The sequence below is a fragment of the Protopterus annectens genome, chromosome 7.part1 (assembly GCF_019279795.1).
Source record: "Protopterus annectens isolate FY-2018-M chromosome 7.part1, PAN1.0, whole genome shotgun sequence".
NCBI lineage: Eukaryota > Metazoa > Chordata > Ceratodontiformes > Protopteridae > Protopterus > Protopterus annectens.
The window spans coordinates 300,513,368-300,533,489 of record NC_056740.1 but is presented as its reverse complement, the minus strand read 5'-3'; the positions used below and the strand labels follow the sequence as shown (position 1 = coordinate 300,533,489).

The 20,122-nt window shown below is 40.7% G+C and overlaps 1 protein-coding gene across 4 annotated transcripts in view; it reads right to left on the bottom strand.

The window, feature by feature from the left end:
• Positions 1–20,122, bottom strand: part of LOC122807740 (laminin subunit beta-1-like) — a 2,263,691-nt gene that overhangs the window by 784,543 nt on the left and 1,459,026 nt on the right. For all 4 annotated transcript variants that reach the window (XM_044078727.1, XM_044078725.1, XM_044078726.1 and 1 more), the window contains one exon: positions 3,764–3,913. In XM_044078727.1, coding sequence (XP_043934662.1) covers positions 3,764–3,913 — 150 coding nt within the window. The remainder of the gene's footprint in view (positions 1–3,763; positions 3,914–20,122) is intronic.

Below are 20,122 nucleotides of genomic sequence, written 5' to 3'. Positions count from 1 at the left end.
TTCCACAACAAGTACAAGTATGACTCTGTCATTGGCCATGTGGATGTGAATGACCTGAGATGCACCTCCCTGGACTACATAAAAAGAGACATGGTGGAGGTCTTGGATTATGTGGCCCAGGCAGGTATGACCCAGCCCTGAGCAGTAACCTACCATCACCCAGAATGATACCACAGTACAAACAAAAAATTAATTGTGTCATTCTAAGGGGATCCAGTATCTGTCTGCTTGAGATGACATGATTGACAGACCTCGATGCTTTGCCAGAGATGGCCTGCATCTGTCACCTGTGGGTTTCTGGGTACTGGCCAAGGCTCTTTCCACCCCTAAGTGCCTTTTTTAGGCAGTGTTCCAAAGACCAAATTACCACCATAACAGCTATAAATAAATGCAATCTGAGGGTTATGCTGCTCAGCGGTAGAAGTCTACATCTCAAGATGCACTCGCTCGAAACACTCCTCAAAATGCAGAACATCGACATTTGTGCTGTAATGGAGACATGGTTTAAAGTGGCAGAAAGCACCCCTGTGCTACCAGGTTATAACTCATTTCACACCTTTCGGACTCGAAACATGGACCGAAGCTCTGAAGGCAGAGGTGTCTCCATATTCATAAAGCATATGCACACCTCCAGACTAGTAGCCCAGCATAATGCATCTGAGATACTTCAGGTACAACTAACACTGACTTTACAGTGATCCAGGTCATAGCCTGCTACAGGTCCCCAACCATGTCCCTAGAGTCTCACTCCACATTCCTAAGCACCCTGCCAACCCAACACTCTCATACTAGGAGACTTCAACTACCCCTCCATCAACTGGAAAAACTACTCAAGCTCCAATACACTGGCCCAATGCTTCCTGGAATTCATCAGTTCCAATGCTCTGGACCAGTTCATTCTGTCCCCACTAGAGGAATCAACATCCTTGACCTGGTTATTACTAACATGGCTGACCATTGCTCTACACCAGTAGTCAATCCCTCCCTGGTCAGATCTGACCATAAACTAATCACCATGAAAATCCACATCTCACCCCCCCCCCCCCCAAAGGTAACCACCTTGACAAACTTCTCCAAAGCTGACTTTGGGCTCCTAAAAACAGAGGTGGCTAACTTCACAGCAACCATGCCAATGGAAAATAGCTGCATGACCGCCGAATCATACACCAATGCATTGTACGAACATGTACATAAATTCATGAAATTAGCCATACCCAACAGAACCAGGATGCTCCTCCATAAAAGGAAGCCAATCTGGTGGTCCCCTGCCATTAATAAACTCTACAACAGAAGGAAGAAACTGTTGTAGAAAAAGGTGAAGTCCCAAGACTGGAAAAACTCCCTTATTAATGTCAGCAAAAAGTTGAGATCCCTTATTAAATCCAGCTAAGAAGGCAGAATTGCGGCAGACACTAAAAACAATTACAATGCCTCCTATAGTTATATCAAGAATCTCCACAGCAATACCCAGATTTGCTCTGAGTTACTGCACAATGGTACCTCCCATACTGAGCCAACAGATATTGCCAACATACTGGCTGACAGATTCAGTGCCAACTTTACCCCCCCAAAGGACCAATCACAATACCGGAAGAATGCCAGGCACCCAGCATTACTGAAGCACAGGTTAAAGCTGCATTGTCCAAGGCCAAAAATACAGCTTCCATGATACCCGATAATATCCCTGGCTGTGTTCTACATGAACTACAAAGTGAACTGGCACCACATATGTGTGCCCTGTTCAGTCACAGCCTCACTGAATGGCAGCACTGCTACAGTCATCCTTCTCCATAAAGGGGGAGCGACTACAGACCCTGGGAATTATCACTCATTAGCCTGACGAGTCTGATATGTAAAGCTATGGAGCGCATCATCATGGACCTGATTAACAAAGATATAGGAAATCTTCAAACTCTAGACCCCACGCAATTTGGCTTTGTGAAAGGGAGATCATGCCTGCTCAACTTAGTCGACTTCTTTGAGTCAGTCACCAGGGCTGTGGATGAAGGTAAGACAGTGCATACAGCCTACCTCAATCTGGCCAAGGCTTTTGAGACCATTCCTCACTTGGGAATTATTGATAAACTCACCAAACTAGGCATCAACCCCTATATCACTAGGTGGGCTGCAAATTGGCTCACAGATAGAACACACAGTGTGAAAGTAGCAGACTCCAAGTCAGACTGCCGACCAGTCATGAGTGGAGTCCCATAGGGATCGGTCCTGGGTCCTCTCCTGCTCGGCATGTACTTCTCAGAAGTCCAGGCCAACACAAAGAGAATCTGGTTGACCAAGTTCACAAACGACTGCAAGCTGGGAGCCATTATTAACTTTCCAAGTGATGCAGACATCCTACAGAAAGACCTTACTGAGACCAATGACTGGTGTCAAAACCATGACCTTAAGCTTAATGCTAAAAAGTGCATCAGTATCCCCTTTGGTAAAAACTCAGTTCCCATTAATAACCACATTGATGGAAGCCCACTGAACACTAAAGGCATTATAAGAGATCTGGGGATGCAGGTTGACAGCAACCTCTCCTTCAACCACCACATTGCCACTGTAGTCAGAACGTCCTTCTTTGTGGCACATCTCATTACCAAGGGTTTTGCATCCAGGAAGAAAGATGTCATCATTTCTCTCTACTCTTCCCTTATTAGACCAATCATACAGTATAATGCCCCATTTGGCATGTACCTCACTAGACACCTGCAACAGCTGGAGAGGCTACAAAAGTACCTCACAAAGAGGTTCCTAGGCCTTAAACACATGTCCTACATGGATAGACTCAAAAGACTCCAGCTATTCTATGTCTCATATTGCCTACTTAGAGGCAATCTCTGCTTGACTTACAAAGCCATGTCTGACCCAGCTCTGTTAGAAATGCTACATCTAAAGAAATCCCAATCCCTCCATACCAAACGCTCCAGAGACCTCAACCTCATTACCACAATCAACAGAACATACTGGAGGGGCAGGTTCCTCACCCAGAGACTGCCCATGCTCTGGAATAGACTTCCCATACATGTCAAGCAGAGCACCTTGCTGTCCCTCTTCAAGAGAAATCTTGATGAGTGGATGGGTAACAGAAAGTTCACCCCAGGGATCACTCCAGTGGCTCTACTTGATAGACGCACTGGGAACTAACGCCGGGCAGCATGATGCCAGGGCACTTCTATGGGCTAGGCTTGTAAAGACTCCAGGGCCATTAGCCTAGTACACACCTATGAACCTATGAAAATTCAGTCATGTAAAATGGCCCTATTTATGATAACAATGCAGTGTGAGGTACTCCTGCAGTTCTCCTCTCTGTACCCATCAACCACTAACACAAGTAGCATTTATTCTGTTAGTTCATGATTTACCCATCATAACATTCACAAATGAAAAAATTTCTTTGAAGATAAGACTAAACACAAAGTGGCCAGATGCAAATCAGCCTTACTTCCTTATCAGAATGTCTCCATATAAATTGTATATTATTTTTATTTACTATTTATTAGGTTTTACATGTACTGAAGACAGGCTGGCTGCTCCAGATAGCAGTACAGAGGTAACATGCATTGTGTTTGTAGTGTTATGTTAATGTCAGTGAGATTTAAAGTCATATGGATGTGTCTGTACGGGAGAGAACAGTAGAGTGATTCACTTTTACAAATGATTTACTGTACTGACTGCATACAAAGTACTGCAAGTATGCCATTGTATAATATTTCTTTGAATACAGGAAAGTCATTGTGGATTTAAAGAAAACAGTTATTACCTTCTGTCGGAGCTGTCTAATTTGACGCAGGGTCCTCTGTTTCATAATTTGGGAGATACGACTTTTTCTCCTAATCCTAACTTTTTGTCCATTTTCAATGCCATCAAAATACTCTACACAATCAATTGGTGCCTCTGGTCTAGGTTTCCCCTGGAAAAAAAACAGTATAACAAGTGTGACCATGTGACCATGTTCATACTGTAAGCAGTAATAAACAACTTTGGGGGATACAATGTTAGTGTAAGACAGCATTCTGGTGCAGCAGTCTACATATGACCTATAGGTTTTCACTATTTCTAACTGAAAATAGACATTATTTCAGTCTTTGTCTTTTACTTAAGATTATAGGTCATACAGATAGAAGATAAAATGTTGTCTCCAATGTGTTGTGCTTGTCTAATGATTTTTATGTTTTGCAGTTAGTTTTGCACACACTCACCTTTTCAAGGGAGAATAAATGTGTATGAATGTTGAGAAATTCCAACTAAAGTGTGTTAAGTCAGTGTTTGTGTGTGTTTGTGTGTGTATGTATTTATGATATGTGTTTGTCTGTGTATGTATATGCTTGCATGATGTCATTCATATCAGTAGCATCAAAGTTCTTACCAGTGATCCCAAAGGGTTGAAAACCTATCCAACTCCAAGATCAGATAACAGTAGTGTGCATGCATCACTTCTTACACACACAGTCATCCAGCCTTGCTCCTACGATTGGTTGATGGTGGAGGTGGTACATTTGATTCTTATGCACTGATCATTTGCCTGTTGAAGTGATATTTGTAGTGTAATGATATATTTACAAGTATATAGATAGATAGATGGATAGCTATACAGACAGACAGACGATGGGAGACAGACAGATGGGAGATAGATGATAGATAGATAGATAGATAGATAGATAGATAGATAGATAGATAGATAGATAGATAGAAAGATTGATAGACAGACAGATATAAAGTAAGTCTGTTGGTCAATCAAAACGCAGAAGCATCGAAACATAAGTGATCAATGCTAGCATTTCAAACATCAACATACCAAAGAACCTACAATATAAAAATATATTACAAATGGAAAGTGTGTCCTTTAGCAATCTAGTAACTAAAACATTACCACTAAATTCAGACACTCTGAATAGTTGTAAAATAACAAGGACCACCATTGCCTATGTAAAAAAAAAAAAAAAACTAAAATATTCCAACTCAAACACCCGTTCCACAGGATTTTAATATACAATTAAGTGCTTTCGTCCATATATCATAGACTTTATCACAGAAATGCTTAAAACAGCTGTTTAAATGGTTATGTAGACCCAAGTCATGAAAGCAAATTAATTCCATGTGATAAAAAACACGCACATAAATATAACCTTTCAAAATACATACAAATACACAAAATAAATAATTAACTTTGCAATGTCCTGTAGATTTATCATATAAACACTATGTAATAAAAATAGAACATTTAGCCTAAAAACTAACCTTAACATGCTTACTATGTAATATGCTATTGACTGACAAATAATCATTCGAGCCCAGAGAGCTATCTATCTCTAACATTAGCTGCGAAAACAATTCTCCATTAAATAATTTATTCTGCCAATCAGCTCCTCTTACTAGCAAACAAACCTTCTCCAAAATAAAAAGGTGAATTTATTAAATGTTTTACATAAACTCTTGTGTTTACTCACCAACCTACTCTTTACCCTAAAATCAAAACTAGAAATTTGTTGCAACAAAATCGCTAGATTCGCTACTAATGCCTCTTTCTCTACCCACCACTGCTCAGCATTACACTCTCTTAATTGGCTCAAACTACCACACTATCTCTCTCACATACAATTAACAACAGCACACAAAATAGTATACAAGCCCTCATTATGTCCTGTCCTCACCTCACTATCCAGCAGCTACCTTCTCAAAAGATCTCTTAGATCCGAAAGCAAACATCTACTACAGGCCTACTGGCAGTCCAGTTCCTGCACTCTTATTCTGTAGCCAGGATCTGGAACTCTCTTCCTGTAACTGTTAGAACCAACCACAACCTCACTCCTTTTAAAACTTCCTTACATAACTACCTCTCTTCCATGGAGGTGTACCTGCTCTACTCCTCCATCCTATACGTCCTGACCTCTTCTCTTACTACTCAATTGCTTCTAATTGCACCATAGTCCTTACTATCTGATTCCTTAACTCCACTGTATACAGAATTTTGCCTTCATTTACTGTTTTGGCTATTTAATTCTGTGTTATCGCCACCTCTACTTCCACTTAAATTGAACCTCTGGAAGCTAACTTGCCTGTACAATTTATCTAATTGTTCAAGATTGTTACATGCACTTGGAGCTTTTCTCCATGGGCCTCCACTGAAAATGGGCTCTTATGGCCCAGTGGGCTATCCCAGTAATCAAATACCAATAAATAAATACTCCATTGGGCCATAACAGCCCATTTTCAGTGCAGGCCCAGGGAGAAAAGCTCCAAGTGCATGTAACAATAAATTAAGGGTTAGAATTCAGCAATGGCATTTTAGGGTCATGTTTTTTATGCAAATTCATGCTGATAAATTCTAACCTTTAATTTATTTGCTGTTTTACCTGCATGAAATCCTAAACAAGATCTGCATACAGACAAATAAATAACTCCAGCTTTATTAAAATCAACCTGTGTTCTTGAATGCACAGTTCTTTCATGAACCATACTAAATTTACCTTCATGGATACATTTACATAGTTTACATTTACCGCAGTGATACATGTCGACCAGTCTATTGTCCATCTTAATATGAGCAAACTAAGCTTTGTTTGATAGCGATCCCTTTTTTGAAAATAAAAAGTGGGTTGACAACTTAATTTCTCTTTAAAACCATTAAAATAATCAAATTTATGCTAATGCTGCAACAAAATGCTATGGGTCTTACTGTTGCTGACCCTTTCTTTTTTAATATTGGTAGAAACTAAGCACTGCTGTAGAATAGGAGCTAAATAGTTTGATTTCTTAGACAGAACTTCAGTCATAATATTCTTTGCAAGCTGTAAAGGATATTGCTTGCCAAGGAAGTTTTTTTTTAAATTCATCTGATCCAAAACAAAAAAAAATGGAATACTGGAATAATCAAATATTAACCCTGATAATCTACAAAGTGACCTGTAACAATGTTATACGTCATCGAACTAGGGTGATTACTGAAAAAATTTACTTAAGCATTGCTGAAGGTACATTTCTCTGAAAATCGTAGCTATAAACACATTAGTATTAATATTTTTATATACAGCAATGTTTAAAAAATTAATAGAATCATATAAAAAGTCATAAGACAGTTAAAAAACTCAGTTCAGCCAATGGTGAATGGGTTGTTTATTAAAAGAAGACAGTGTTTATATTTTTTGTTTTGGTGGTTTTACTACTGTCCAATTTGTGCTTGGTTTATTTTTGATCATTTGATAGCAGTGAACACCAAAGCTTTCTGGTTCTACTGTTTATGTGACACCCCGATTCCATGTGGAAAAATGGTAAAAGGGTTGTGGATGGATGGACTGAATCAGTGATGTAAATTAAAATAAAGATACAATGCATCAAACACAAACCATCAACTTTTTTTCCCCCAAACATTTTTATTATACTTTCACATATGACAATGGCAATCTTACATTTATATAAATGAAAAACATACAAAATGATACCACTTTAGTTGCGGTTTACATCACAGACACCATTGAAACAACTGTAGTTGCAAACATTATACATCACTTATAAACCATCCACTCATTGTCAGTAAAGCATTATATGGCTCATTCAAATCCTGCCTCTTCAACCTTGTTCCTTGCTCTGCATATATTGTTTCCAGAAATCCCATTTTCCTATGTAGTTTGCTTCTTCCTTTTTCTAAAGATCCCAATTCCAGTTGCTTTATCTCTTGTTACTATATTCACTTCTTGTAGTAAAGTTGGTCTAGACTTCGATTTCCATTTTCTACCAATTGTGTTTTTGGCAGCCACCATAATTAGACTCAGCAAGGCTTTACTATGTCTACGCAATTCTGATTATGTAGCATAACTGAAAAATTTCTTTCCAGTCAGTCCAATCTGCTCACCCAGCATCTCTGACAGAGCAGTCTGTAGGGAATCCCTAAAGTCTGCTAGCTCATTACACTCCCAAAAAATATGTTCCCAGCTACCTCTTTCTTGCCCGTCACACCTCCAACAGTTGTTATCCACATGAGGAAAAATTATTTGGAGTCTACTTGGGGTATAAAAATACCTATACAAACACTTATAAGCAAACATCCTAAATCTTCTAGACTGTGTTGCATGTTTTGTAGATATTTTTGTAGATATACATATATCCCCCATTGTCTCTTTGTGAATTGCTTATCTAATCTCTCTTCCCAATCCTTTCTAGTTGCTCTGATTGATTCTTATAATTATCATGCAATATTTTATATGTTTCACTAATTATTCCTCTTTAATGGCAGCTTCTGTTCTAGATTCTATTAAAAACTCTACCAGTGCTGGTCTTTCATTTAGGAGCCCTCTATTTATTTCTCTTTGCCTGTACTCTGTTATCAGTCCTTGGTAGGGAAGACAATCTTTAACTTGCAGCCCAAATAAATTCTTGACCTTTTCCCTTTCTATTACCTTTCCCTTTCTAGTTATTTGCTCCCAAAACCTTAGTTCCTTTGTCAATTTTCTCCAATAAATTCAAGCCCCTCTTGCGCCTATTATCTGTATCCTTAACCACAGTCATCCCTATCGGCAAAATCTCTTTTCTCCATTCTCGTGCTGGTTTGGTTCTTAAAATACTCCCTGCTATTTTATGAATATAATAGTCTGTATGATTTTGGTTGTTCTCCTTAAGAGTCTGAATCCAAAATCCCAATCTCTCATTTCTAGAGCTTCCTCCCTGTGTCAGCATCAATCCGTTCTGCTTTGAATTATAGTTTTCTGCTTGTGCTATGTATAAGAGCCTTAACCTTATTGCTCTAAAATGCCCCCTCAAATTAGCTAATCCTAGTCCGCCTTGTTCTGTTGGCAGAATCAATTTATCCCACTTGACCCTTGCTGTCTTCACAGATAAAATCCTTCAACTCTTTTTTTAATTGCTATCCACAACTTCTCCTCCAGTTGATAAAAGTATGCCTGAACTGTGTATAACACTAAACAAACTAAAAACATTTTACTGGCTGGTATCTTAGTATCCATATCCATATAACAAAACTTCCAGTTTCTCAGTTTTTGTATTATCTGTAATGTCCCTTTCTGGTTTTGTCATGTATAAAATAATATCATTTGCAAATAGAGCCAGCTTTTCCTGACTACCATACCAATTATATCCTTGAATTGTTCCCTTTGCCAGTGGTTCTAAATATAATACAAACAAAGGGGAAAGCAGGCAACCCTGCCTGATTCCCCTACTCAAACAGAAATTATCGGAGAGGACCCCACCCACTTTAATTTGTGCCTCCGATCCCTCATATATTCTTCTAATCAACCTTATAATTGTATCAGGGAAAGCAAATGTTTCCATTGCCCTGCTCATGAAGTCCCAGTCTGCTGTCAAATGCTTTCTCTGCACCAAGACCCACCAACAAACCATCAACTTTTTATGTAAATTTTGAAAGTTCAAAACACGTGAAAAATGTATTTTAGTGGGGTGCAAACCTCAGTTCTGCCATGACTATAAATATATTAACTCTGAGATCACACAGCAGTGGAGAAAAGGAAAACTCCTTTACCCTACTGTCATCCAATCTTGGAAGAACAGTATTACACAGATGAATAACAGTGTAAGTGAAAGTAATAAACCCTTGGTTCATCTTCTCACACAATGTAAAACTGAGAAATCAGTGCAAGTAAAGGCTAACAGAGGGTTAGTTCCATTCATTAACAATGAGATCAGTGAACCCTCTCTATTCCCATTCACTTACACTGTAAATCACCCAGTGGCGTGCACTTGTGATATATTTTATTTTTAATGAAAAACACATTGTTAGAATGCATTTGCATGGAGCAATGGGGCATACAAAATATGGCTTAGACATTACATGTTCACAGGCCAAAACTAAATAAATAAATAAATGAACACCAGTTTAATTTACTTCAGGGTTGTGCAAAACAGAAAGCCACATTTAATGCTGCAAAGCACAGAACCTACTCCTGGACAAACCATCACCATACACACACACACACACGCACACACACACACACACACACACACACACACACACACACACACACACACACACACACACACACACACACACACACACACACACACACATATATCGTGCTGGCATTTTGGAGGACTGCAAGTTTACCCACGGCATGTTTTTGTGATGCGGGATAAAACCAGTATAGTAGGCAAAACCCAAACAGACATGCAGGGGGTATACAAATTTCATATAGAAGGCAACCCAGCCAGGAAATGAACCACACACTTTGAATCAACATTGGCAACCACTGTGGCAATGCACCACCTTTATTAGAAATTATTTCTTTACAGTATTCCCTCATGTGCATCCTATGTATTATTAAATGTTCTGACTGTTATAGCCTTTTAATTTCCTCACCCACTAACCATATATGTACACCAAGCGTTAGCTCATGTCCACTAATAGTAACACAGCATCTTTTTTGGGTGGAAATAACAGATACTGTATTACTTTGTACACTACAGGACATGTCTCTGATACATCTCCTCTATACTTTACATCTTGTAGAGAAAACTTTCTCAGTCTAAGCTCTGTCACCCATTTGTTATGAAGCACTGCTTGCACTGTGTTGTCCCTTTCTGATCATTCTCTATCCCTTGTCCATGTGTAGGTAAGGCATCCTGGACTGCTTGAAGTGCAGTATATACCTCAGTTGTAACATCAGCAGCACTTTATATAGCAGAATTAGGATCTTTGTGACCTCCCTTTTCCTGTAGGTGATGTCAGTGCCTAGACAACTCCATCTTATTTATTTATTTTCTGCTAAGTGATGTATTTTTGGATTTGTACCCCAAAGGCCTATCTTATAAAGTACTGCTTGGCTTTGAATTTTAAATAACAGTTGTCTGTTCTTCAAGTTTCTTCTGCTGACCACACCTTTTACTATTGGCATCCACCATCACATATCCTATTAAAAGCTTCATGTATTCAAGGATCAGATAAATTCTGCCTTCTGAGTCCTGCTGACTGTCACTGATAAAGATACTGAATATATTCAGTTCTTGCACAGTTTCCTGCAGCACCCATCCACTGTCACTTCTGGGAAGGGGAAACATTTACTCACCACCCACCTCACCATACAGCTACACATTACACCGCTGCCCACTACTATACTCACTGGTCTGTATTGAACTTCAGGTAGTGAATTATGGGTAGAGGGAAGTAGATGTTAATCTTTCATCAGACCCTTCTGTATGTCAGCTTTTCTAGTCCTGACAAGCCTGCTATTTAAATAAAGCTGTAATTTGTAATTTTGACTGATTTATCTTTGCACACACTATAAATACCAAACAAACACAAGCACTTACTGCTTGCTCTGGCTTTCTTTTTGGTACTTTTGATCCTATAAGTGATAAAACATACCAGCTTAGAAAGAGCACTCTTGGTCTTACATTTTATCATGCCATCTTTAATTACAGCAGAATTCAGTCTTTAGAAGTCAGTAGAACAAAACAAACTTTGTACATGTTATATATTCAGACTTGGCACTTCCCTATAAATGCAGCAAGCAAAAGAAAATAAGCAGCTAGCAGATTTCTCAGGTCTGCTCTTACATAACTTTTTAGAACTTTGAAGAAACTACAATCATCAATGTTGCTAGTGAACACCTTTTAGTAGTTTACGTGCAAACTTTACTGCAGCACACTGCACTTTTAGCTTGCTAGCTGTAGTCGCTGACTATTGTGCGGTGGTGGTGCTGCGGTAGCGTTGTCACCTCACAGTAAGATGTTGTCCTGTTCAATTCACAGCTAAAGTGTCTTCTGTGTGGAGACATACGTGAATGGGCATACCTTCGTTGAAGGTTGTGCGTCAGAGCTGGCAACTTGGCACATAAAAATCTACTGGCAATCATTAGCGGACCGGAGTTCCGCTGTGGTGACCCCTAACCGGGAAAAGCCGAAAGACACAACAACAAGCTGTAGTCGCTGACTATAATTAGCATTAATTATACTCTTCTACCATATGTCTATCCTTCCATGCTTTTACTAAGTGATATCTTTTTCCACTGTTCCACAACAGCGCATATTCTTGTTTACATTTATGGCAACAAGACTTATCATCTTACTTTACAGATCAGGTGTGTGACATTTTGTGGTGACGTGTTCCAGTTCAGAAATTTATCTTTAAAAATGTGTACTGTTCACTCAAAAGGCTAATAAATTAATGAGGGGTATACATGTTATGTACATTCCAGTGCAAATGTTTATAAAATAATTTGGTACTTGCGTATTATTGCAACCAGATTCCGAACATGAGAAGTGGCTCAGTTGCAAGCCATTCTCCTTCCGAAAAATGTTGTCAGCATCTCTTGGGAAGTGATATGTGTCACTGAAGTGTCAGTAAGCACCAGACAATCAATGAGATTGTTAATTCAATCTGGATAGAACACTATACAAACAAGACAACGCAGTCTGCTTCAAAACGTTTATGTGTACTTCAACCACTGACAGAAAAAAAATGCAAAATGGCAAACCACTCACTGTTTGCTGCACTTGCACAAATGTTCCTGCCAGTAATTGAAGCAGCTACCTTTATATAGAGTGTACAATAGGTAACTGAAATGCTGACATATCTTGGTTTTCACACTCCTTCCTAACAAGTCAAACACTTGTGACATTTTCTGTAGTAACTGTTACGAGCGGTACTTTAAGATTTGCAATTTAATGTAATACTACGGTTCGGGAAGTTTATACACATGAGCTATTTCAGTCCAACATAATGACAGTTAAGTGACATACACTTCCATGACATATTTCAGCAGGAGAATGGCTTGGAAAGGAGACTGGCTTGCGCAAGGTAACACAGTAGGTAAATGAGGGGTAAGGCAATCAAACTCTGTGTACCACATGAACTATAGCTCATAAACGTAATGTCTATGCCAACTGTCAGACAGGAAAGTATATATGGTTGTCAGACAAAGCATATATAGTTATCAGAAATTAAGACTCATATATTAGCTACTACAGAGACTTTTGACTGCCCCATACTTTATTCCTGCCTTTGATCAATCATTTGAAACACTGTCCACTTTTCACAGGACTCAATATTCTTGGAATTTTTTTGTCTCTCAAGCCACTTACAAAAATACAGTTTCCTTCTGCATAACAGATGACATACAGCAATGTGTATTTCCAACCTAATGGTGTAAATGAGGGGCTATTCTCTGAGTGGGTATGTACTGGAACTTAATTGTAAATTGTATTTATTTGTTTTATTACTGTTACTCTGCAAATTGTTTATACATACATATTTTACATTTGTAAGCACTATCTTCTTTAATAACTATGATTAATTGCTTAACCCTATAATCAAACTGCTCTCTTATTGTACACATCAAAGACATAATACCATCACATAAATTATCCATTGAGATTATATGCTTACAAGTTTCAGTACGCTCAAACTTTTGTGCTACTTTTCTTGAATGATCTGTTGTGACATGATTGGAGAATGTATCTTCAGGGTTTGGATAATGTCCTGTGTTCTAGTACTATTTTGAACACATTCATTTCAGGGAATGAAGTCAGATCTATCTTACTCTGCTGCCTTGGTCCAGTTCTTTTTACATTCAAAAACCCGTCCTCAGTACCACTTTGAATATAATCAGGATGCCATGGTGCACATTTATTCTGGCACATCTGTGAACAAAGTACATGACTTTTCTACAACAATTAAGCAACTGACTCAAATCAGTGGTTATGGAGTTTAATGACTTAGTAATATGTCCCCTCTAAAGGGTGATGTTACATGTGTGAAAACATATATAACCTTATAGTTCCAACAGGAGCAATAAAGAAATGTAAACTAAATTGCAACATCAGATTTTAGTGCAATCAGTTACTCATAGCATTAGTGCTGCAAAGTGTGGCTGCAATTTGACTGATATTCAGGCTTTGTTAAAAAGGTCTGCAGTTTGCAAGACCAAAAAATAGGTACATAATGCTCATGAATGTTAAAGACTTATTTCACACATACTAGTGACAGTTTTTTGTTATCAAAATACTTCTGTGTTACTTGCCAGACTAATGCTATAAAAAAATGTTACCAAATGCATCTTGCTTAGTAGCGTAAAAAGATAAAATCCAGCTATAAGTCAAACGACCCAACTTCAGGTAGTGGTTTAGGTGGTTAGAGGAACCTTATAGGGAGGGTGGCTGTGAGTGACTGATGTTGGCTTACCCACTCTGAGAGGAGGGGATGGTGGTCCTAGACAGTTGCATTCTATAGCTGGCAAGTGGAGGCTCACCGGCATAAATGATGCAGAACAGACTGGAGATGAGGGTGTAGCTTATGAAGATGAAGGTGGCATTAGTAGATGCGGGAGAGGGCACAAATGATCTCCATTACAGCCTGGATGATGATCGCTCCCCCACTGGGACTTAGAAGGGTAAGGGAATGACTGGGCTAAAGAGCAATCGGGAGGGGGCTGATTAATGGGAAAAAGAACCTGGACAAAAAGAAATGTTACTGCATAAAATTAATCAGTAAAACACAGCCATATACAGACTTTATTTTTGAAGTGTGATGATATGTATGTTTCTTGGTACTGAAATGAAAAAATGTGTTGAGCTGACAATAAACATAAGATCATTTCTGTTTGCAGTGGAGCTCCACTGAAAAAAAAAATGAGAAAAAATTTTATTTCACATATTTCACAGTTGTATTTTATTTTTACCTTTACTATTGTAGGGTCATAGGATGATACTAGGCTATTGGCCCACAAAGTCACCAGCTGTTTTCCCTGTCCAGCAGGGACACAGGTGGGATCCTAAGGGTATATTTTCTGTTTCCCATCCAGGTTCCTCTTAAAGAGGGCTAGAGAGGTACTATGCTTGACATGGAAAGGGAGACTATTCCATAGATGGGGGAGACTTTTGGACATAGGTTCATAGGTTCATAAGTTCATACTAGGCTATCTGCCCTAGGGCATTTATAAGCCTAGCCAGAATGTGTTTGGCTTTCACCACCCATTTTAAATTTATTTTGCTATGTCCTTTTTCGAGGTTAGTATACTGTGCCTCTGTCTAACAGTGACACAGAAGTGATACCCGGGGTAAACCTATGATCTCCCATCCACTCATCAAGATTCCTCTTGAAGAGAGTCAATGAGGGACTCTGCCTAACCTGGACTGGGATTTTATTCCAGAGTGAAGGGAGCCTCTGGGTTATGAATCTGTCCCTCCAGCATGTCCTATTTATTTCAGTGCTGAGGTTCAAGTCTCTCGAGCACGTAGCTCGATGGGATTTGGATTTTCTGAGGTGCAGCATGTCCATTAATTCCGGGTTGGACATGGCTTTATACGTCAGGCACAGATCGCCTCTGAACAGGCGGTATGCCACTGAGTAGAGCTGGAGTTTCTTTAACCGGGCAGCATATGGCATCTGTTTGAGCCCTTTGATCCTCTTGGTGAGGTACTTTTGGGGTCTTTCCAGTTGCTGCAGGGGTTTGGTAAGGTACATCCCAAAAGGGGCATTGTACTCAATTATGGGCCTGATGAGGGATGAGTAAAGAGGCACAATGACCTCCCCTGATCTAGATGTGAATCCCTTCATGATTAGGTGGGCTATATAAAATGCTTTTCTAACCACTTTGGCCACGTGGTTGTCAAATGATAGATTGCTATCAACTTAGGTCCCCAGGTCCCTAATTACTTCTTCTGTACTTAATGGATTACCACCTATGTGGTAATTTGTGGGCACTTTGTTTTTGCCAAAGGGGATGACTATACACTTTTTGGCACTTAGCTTGAGGCCATGGCTCTGGCACCAGTTGTCTGTTTCTATGAGGCCCTTTTGGAGGATGCTTGTGTCGGCTGGAGAGTCGATTATGGCCCAGTTTGCAGTCATCTGCAAACTTGGTCAGCCACAGTCCTTCCGTGTTGGCCTGTACCTCCGAAATATATACCGAACAAGAGAGGTCCCAGGACTGAGCCTTGTGGGACACCACTTGTAACTGGTTTGGAGTCTGACATGGCTCCAGCAATTCTAACCATGTGGGTTCTGTCCTTGAGCCAGTTTGCAATCCATCTAGTGACATAGGGGTTTATATTTAAGCTGGTGAGCTTATCTATAATGCCCGTGGGGTATTGTATCGAAGGCTTTTGCGAGGTCCAGGTAGGCTGTGTGGACCACCTTCCCCTCGTCAATGGCCTTGGTGACTGTTTCAAAGAAATCAACCAGGTTTAAGAGGCAGGATCTGCCCTTAACAAAGCCGAACTGGGTAGGATCCAGTGTCTGTAGGTCCCCAATATCTTTATTTATGAGGTCCATGATGATCCTTTCCATAGCTTTGCAGACCAAGCTAGTCAGGCTTATGGGCGATAGTTTCCAGGATCCCTAGAGGCACCACCTTTATGGAGAGGGACCACTGTTGCTGTACGCCACTCTTTGGGCACATATCCTGTAGTAAGGCTGAGATTGAACGGTAGTTTTATGTTTGGGTTTAGCTCTTCTTGAAGTTCATGTAGGACGCAGCCCGGACACCGTCTGGTCCCATTGATGCTGTGTTTTTTGCTTTGGAGAGGGTGGCTCTTAACTGAGCATCTGAGATGTCAGGGGGGCAGCACTCTGCTGGGATAGATATTTGCCCTTTTGGTGGGGAGGGGGGGAGAAGTTTGTGCTGAACCTGTCAGCTAGGATGTTGGCAATGTCTGTGGGTTCAGTGTATTTTATGTCATTTTTTACTAATTCTGAGCATATCTGGGAATTACCACCCAGGTTCCTAACATAACTAAAGAAAGCCTTGTGATTATCCTTAGTGTCCTGTGCAATTTTTCTCTCGAAACTGGCCTTAGACAATTTTATGAGTGCCCATAGTTTTTTGCTAATACTGATCAGTGATGCCTTCCCTTTTTTGGGATTTTGCTCTATCATTTAGTAGCTTCCTCCTTCTATTGTATAGTTTGTTTATGGCTGGGGTCCACCAGACAGTACGTCTGCCTTTGGAGGATTGGGTCTTGGTTTTATTTGGGATCGCATGATCCATGCATTCCTGAAGGTGTTCATAGAATGCGTTTATAAAGGATTCTGCGGTCTGGGCCATATTTTCCACAGGCCGGGGCTTTGAAGGATTCCACCTCGGTTTTGAGGAGTGTGAAATTTGCTTTAGAGAAGTTTTTCACTGTGTTTTTTTGGGCAGGGGGTGGGGTCGGGATGTGAATATCCAGTGAGATTAGTTTATGGTCTGATCTTACCAGTGAGGGATACACTTCTGGTCTGGAGCATAGAGTCCCCATGTTGGTGATGATCAGGTCCAGTATGTTTTCCCCTCTTGTGGGAGTGGTAACAAGTTGTTCCATAGCATTTGAGTTTATAAATTCTAGGAACCTTTGGGCTAGGTTGTTGGAGCTAGAGTAATGCTCCCAGTCTATGTTTGGGTAGTTGAAGTCGCCCAATATAATGGTGTTTGGAGAGACCTTCATATTTTCCAGTGTTCTCAGAAAGGCCGAGTGGTTTTCCTGGGTTTGGGACGGTGGTCTGTAGCAGGCTATAAACTGGAAGGCAGTTTTACCCACTGTTACTTGCACATGGATAGTCTCTGATGCTTCGTGCTTTGCCACCAACCTGGAGGTGTGGGTATCTTTGATGAATATCGATGTGGTTCGGTCCAAGTTTTGGGGCCGAAAAGCATGGTATGAGGTATAACCTGGTAGTGCTGGGGTGCTCTCGGGAGCCCTGAACCAGGTTTCTGTTACTGCACAGATATCGATGTTCTCCATGCTAAGGAGAGTTTCGAATGTGTGCGTCTTGAGGATTAGACTTCTGGCACTGAGTAGCATTACTCTTAGTTTCTTATCCCTTGTGATACCTATGGAGGTGGGTTTGTCTTTTGAGCCTTGCCTAAAAAAGGCACTATGGGGGTAGCAAGAGCCTTTGCCAATATCCGAAAGCCCAGGGGTGACAGGTGCAAGCCGTCCCTAGCGAAGCATCGTGGCTTGTCGAGCATATCATCCGAAGCTAACAGGCATTGATATCATCCCAAGCTGACAGAAATCTATCCCACAGACAAGTTCTATTAATTTCACAAACCAGGCTGAGGCCTTGCGTGCAGGTTGCACGAGTGGAGTTTGACTTACAGATATGCAGCAACTCCATCAAAGCTGGGTCTGAGATGGCCTTGTATGACAGACACAGGTCACCTCTGAGCAGTCTGTATGAGACTGAGTAGAGGGACAGGGCTTTTAGCCTATCAGTATAGGACAGGTGTTTGAGACGCTGGATTTTCCTGGTCAGGAAACTGGTCTCTCCAGCTGCTGCATGTGCTTAGCAAGGTACATGCCGAAGGGGGCACTGTACTCAATAATGGGTCTGATAAGGGAGGAGTACAGGGATGTTCAAGTTCAAGTTCTATTTTTGCTTATATGAAGTTGAATACAATCTACTAGAGACATATCCTGTGCTAATATATAAGGCGTCCATCTATGTTCTTCTCTCTCTCTGTGGTGCCATATTTTTTTTTCTTGTCTCTACCAGGAAGAAAGGAAACAACAGATGATCACCATCGATCTCCCACATGTGACTGGGTCAATTCCAAAACTTCTTCATCTTCCTCTCTTAAAACCTGGTTGCCTCGTGGTTTTGGCGTCTTTTCAGGCTTGTTGGCTCAGTCATTGTACATGCTGGTGTGAATGACCTGAGACGTACCTCCCTGGACTACATGAAAAGGGACATAGAGGAGCTCTCTGATCATGTAGCCCAGGCTGGTATGACCCTGACCTTGAGCAGCATCTTACCCTCACCTAGAATGATGCCACAGTACAAAGACAAAATGATCAATTTTAACAATTGGCTAAAATTTTGGTGTCATTCAAAGGGGATCCAGTGTCTGTCAGCCTGGGATGACATGCTCGACAAGCCACGTTGCTTCGCTAGGGACGGCTTGCACCTGTCACCACTGGGCTTTCGGATATTGGCAAAGGCTCTTGGCACCCCATAGTGCCTTTTTAGGCAAGGCTCAAAAGTCAAACCCACCCCATAGAGAGCACAAGGAACAAGAAACTAAGGGTAATGCTGCTAAACGCCAGAAGTCTTAACCTCAAGATGCACTTTTCGAAACTCTCCTCAGTATGGAGAACATCGATATCTGTGCAGTGACAGAAACCTGGTTCAAGGCTCCAGAGAGCACCCCAAAACTACCAGGCTATACCTCATATCATGCTTTTCGCCCCAAAACCGGACGAACCACAAAAGGAGGGGGAGTTTCCATATTTATCAAGGATATCCACACCTCCAGGTTAGTGGCATTGCACGAAGTATCGGAGACCATCCATGTGCAACTAACAGTGGGCAAGACTGCTTTTCAGTTTATAGCATCCTACAGACCACCCTCTCAAAGTCAGGAATCCCATTGCTTTCCTGAAAACATTGGAGAACATGAAGATCTCTCGAACACCATTATATTGGGCGACTTCAACTACCCAAACATTGACTGGAAGCACTACTCAAGCCCCAGCACCTTAGCCCAAAGATTCCTGGAAATTATAAACTCAAATGCTATGGAACAACTAGTCACCACTCCCACAAGAGGGACAACATACTAGACCTGATCATTACCAACATGGGGACTCTATGCTCCACACCAGAAGTATATCCCTCATTGGTAAGATCAGACCATAAATTAATTTCACTGGATGTCCACATCCGACTCCACCCCAGCCCAGAAAACCACAGTGAAAAACTTCTCAAAGCGAACTTCTCACTTCTCAAAACCGAAGTGGAATCCTTCAAGGCCACAGGGCCAGTGGAAACTACAGCCCAAACTGCAGAATCCTATATAAATGCATTCTACAGACATCTCCAGGAATGCATGGATCATGCTATCCCAAACAAAACCAAGACCCAATCATCCAAAGGCAGGCGTCCAGTCTGGTGGATCCCTGCCATAAATAAACTGTACAACAGAAGGAGGAAGCTACTACATGATAGAGCAAAATCCCTAATAGGGAAGGCATCTCTGATCAGTACTAGCAAAAATTACAATCCCTCATAAAATCCTCCAAGGCCAGCTTCGAGAGAAAAATTGCACAGGACACCAAAGACAATCATAAGGCTTTTTCAGTTATGTTAGAAACTTGGGATGCAACTCCCAGACTTGTTCTGAGTTGATTCTAAACGAAAAAATACACTGAACCCACAGACATCGCCAATATCCTG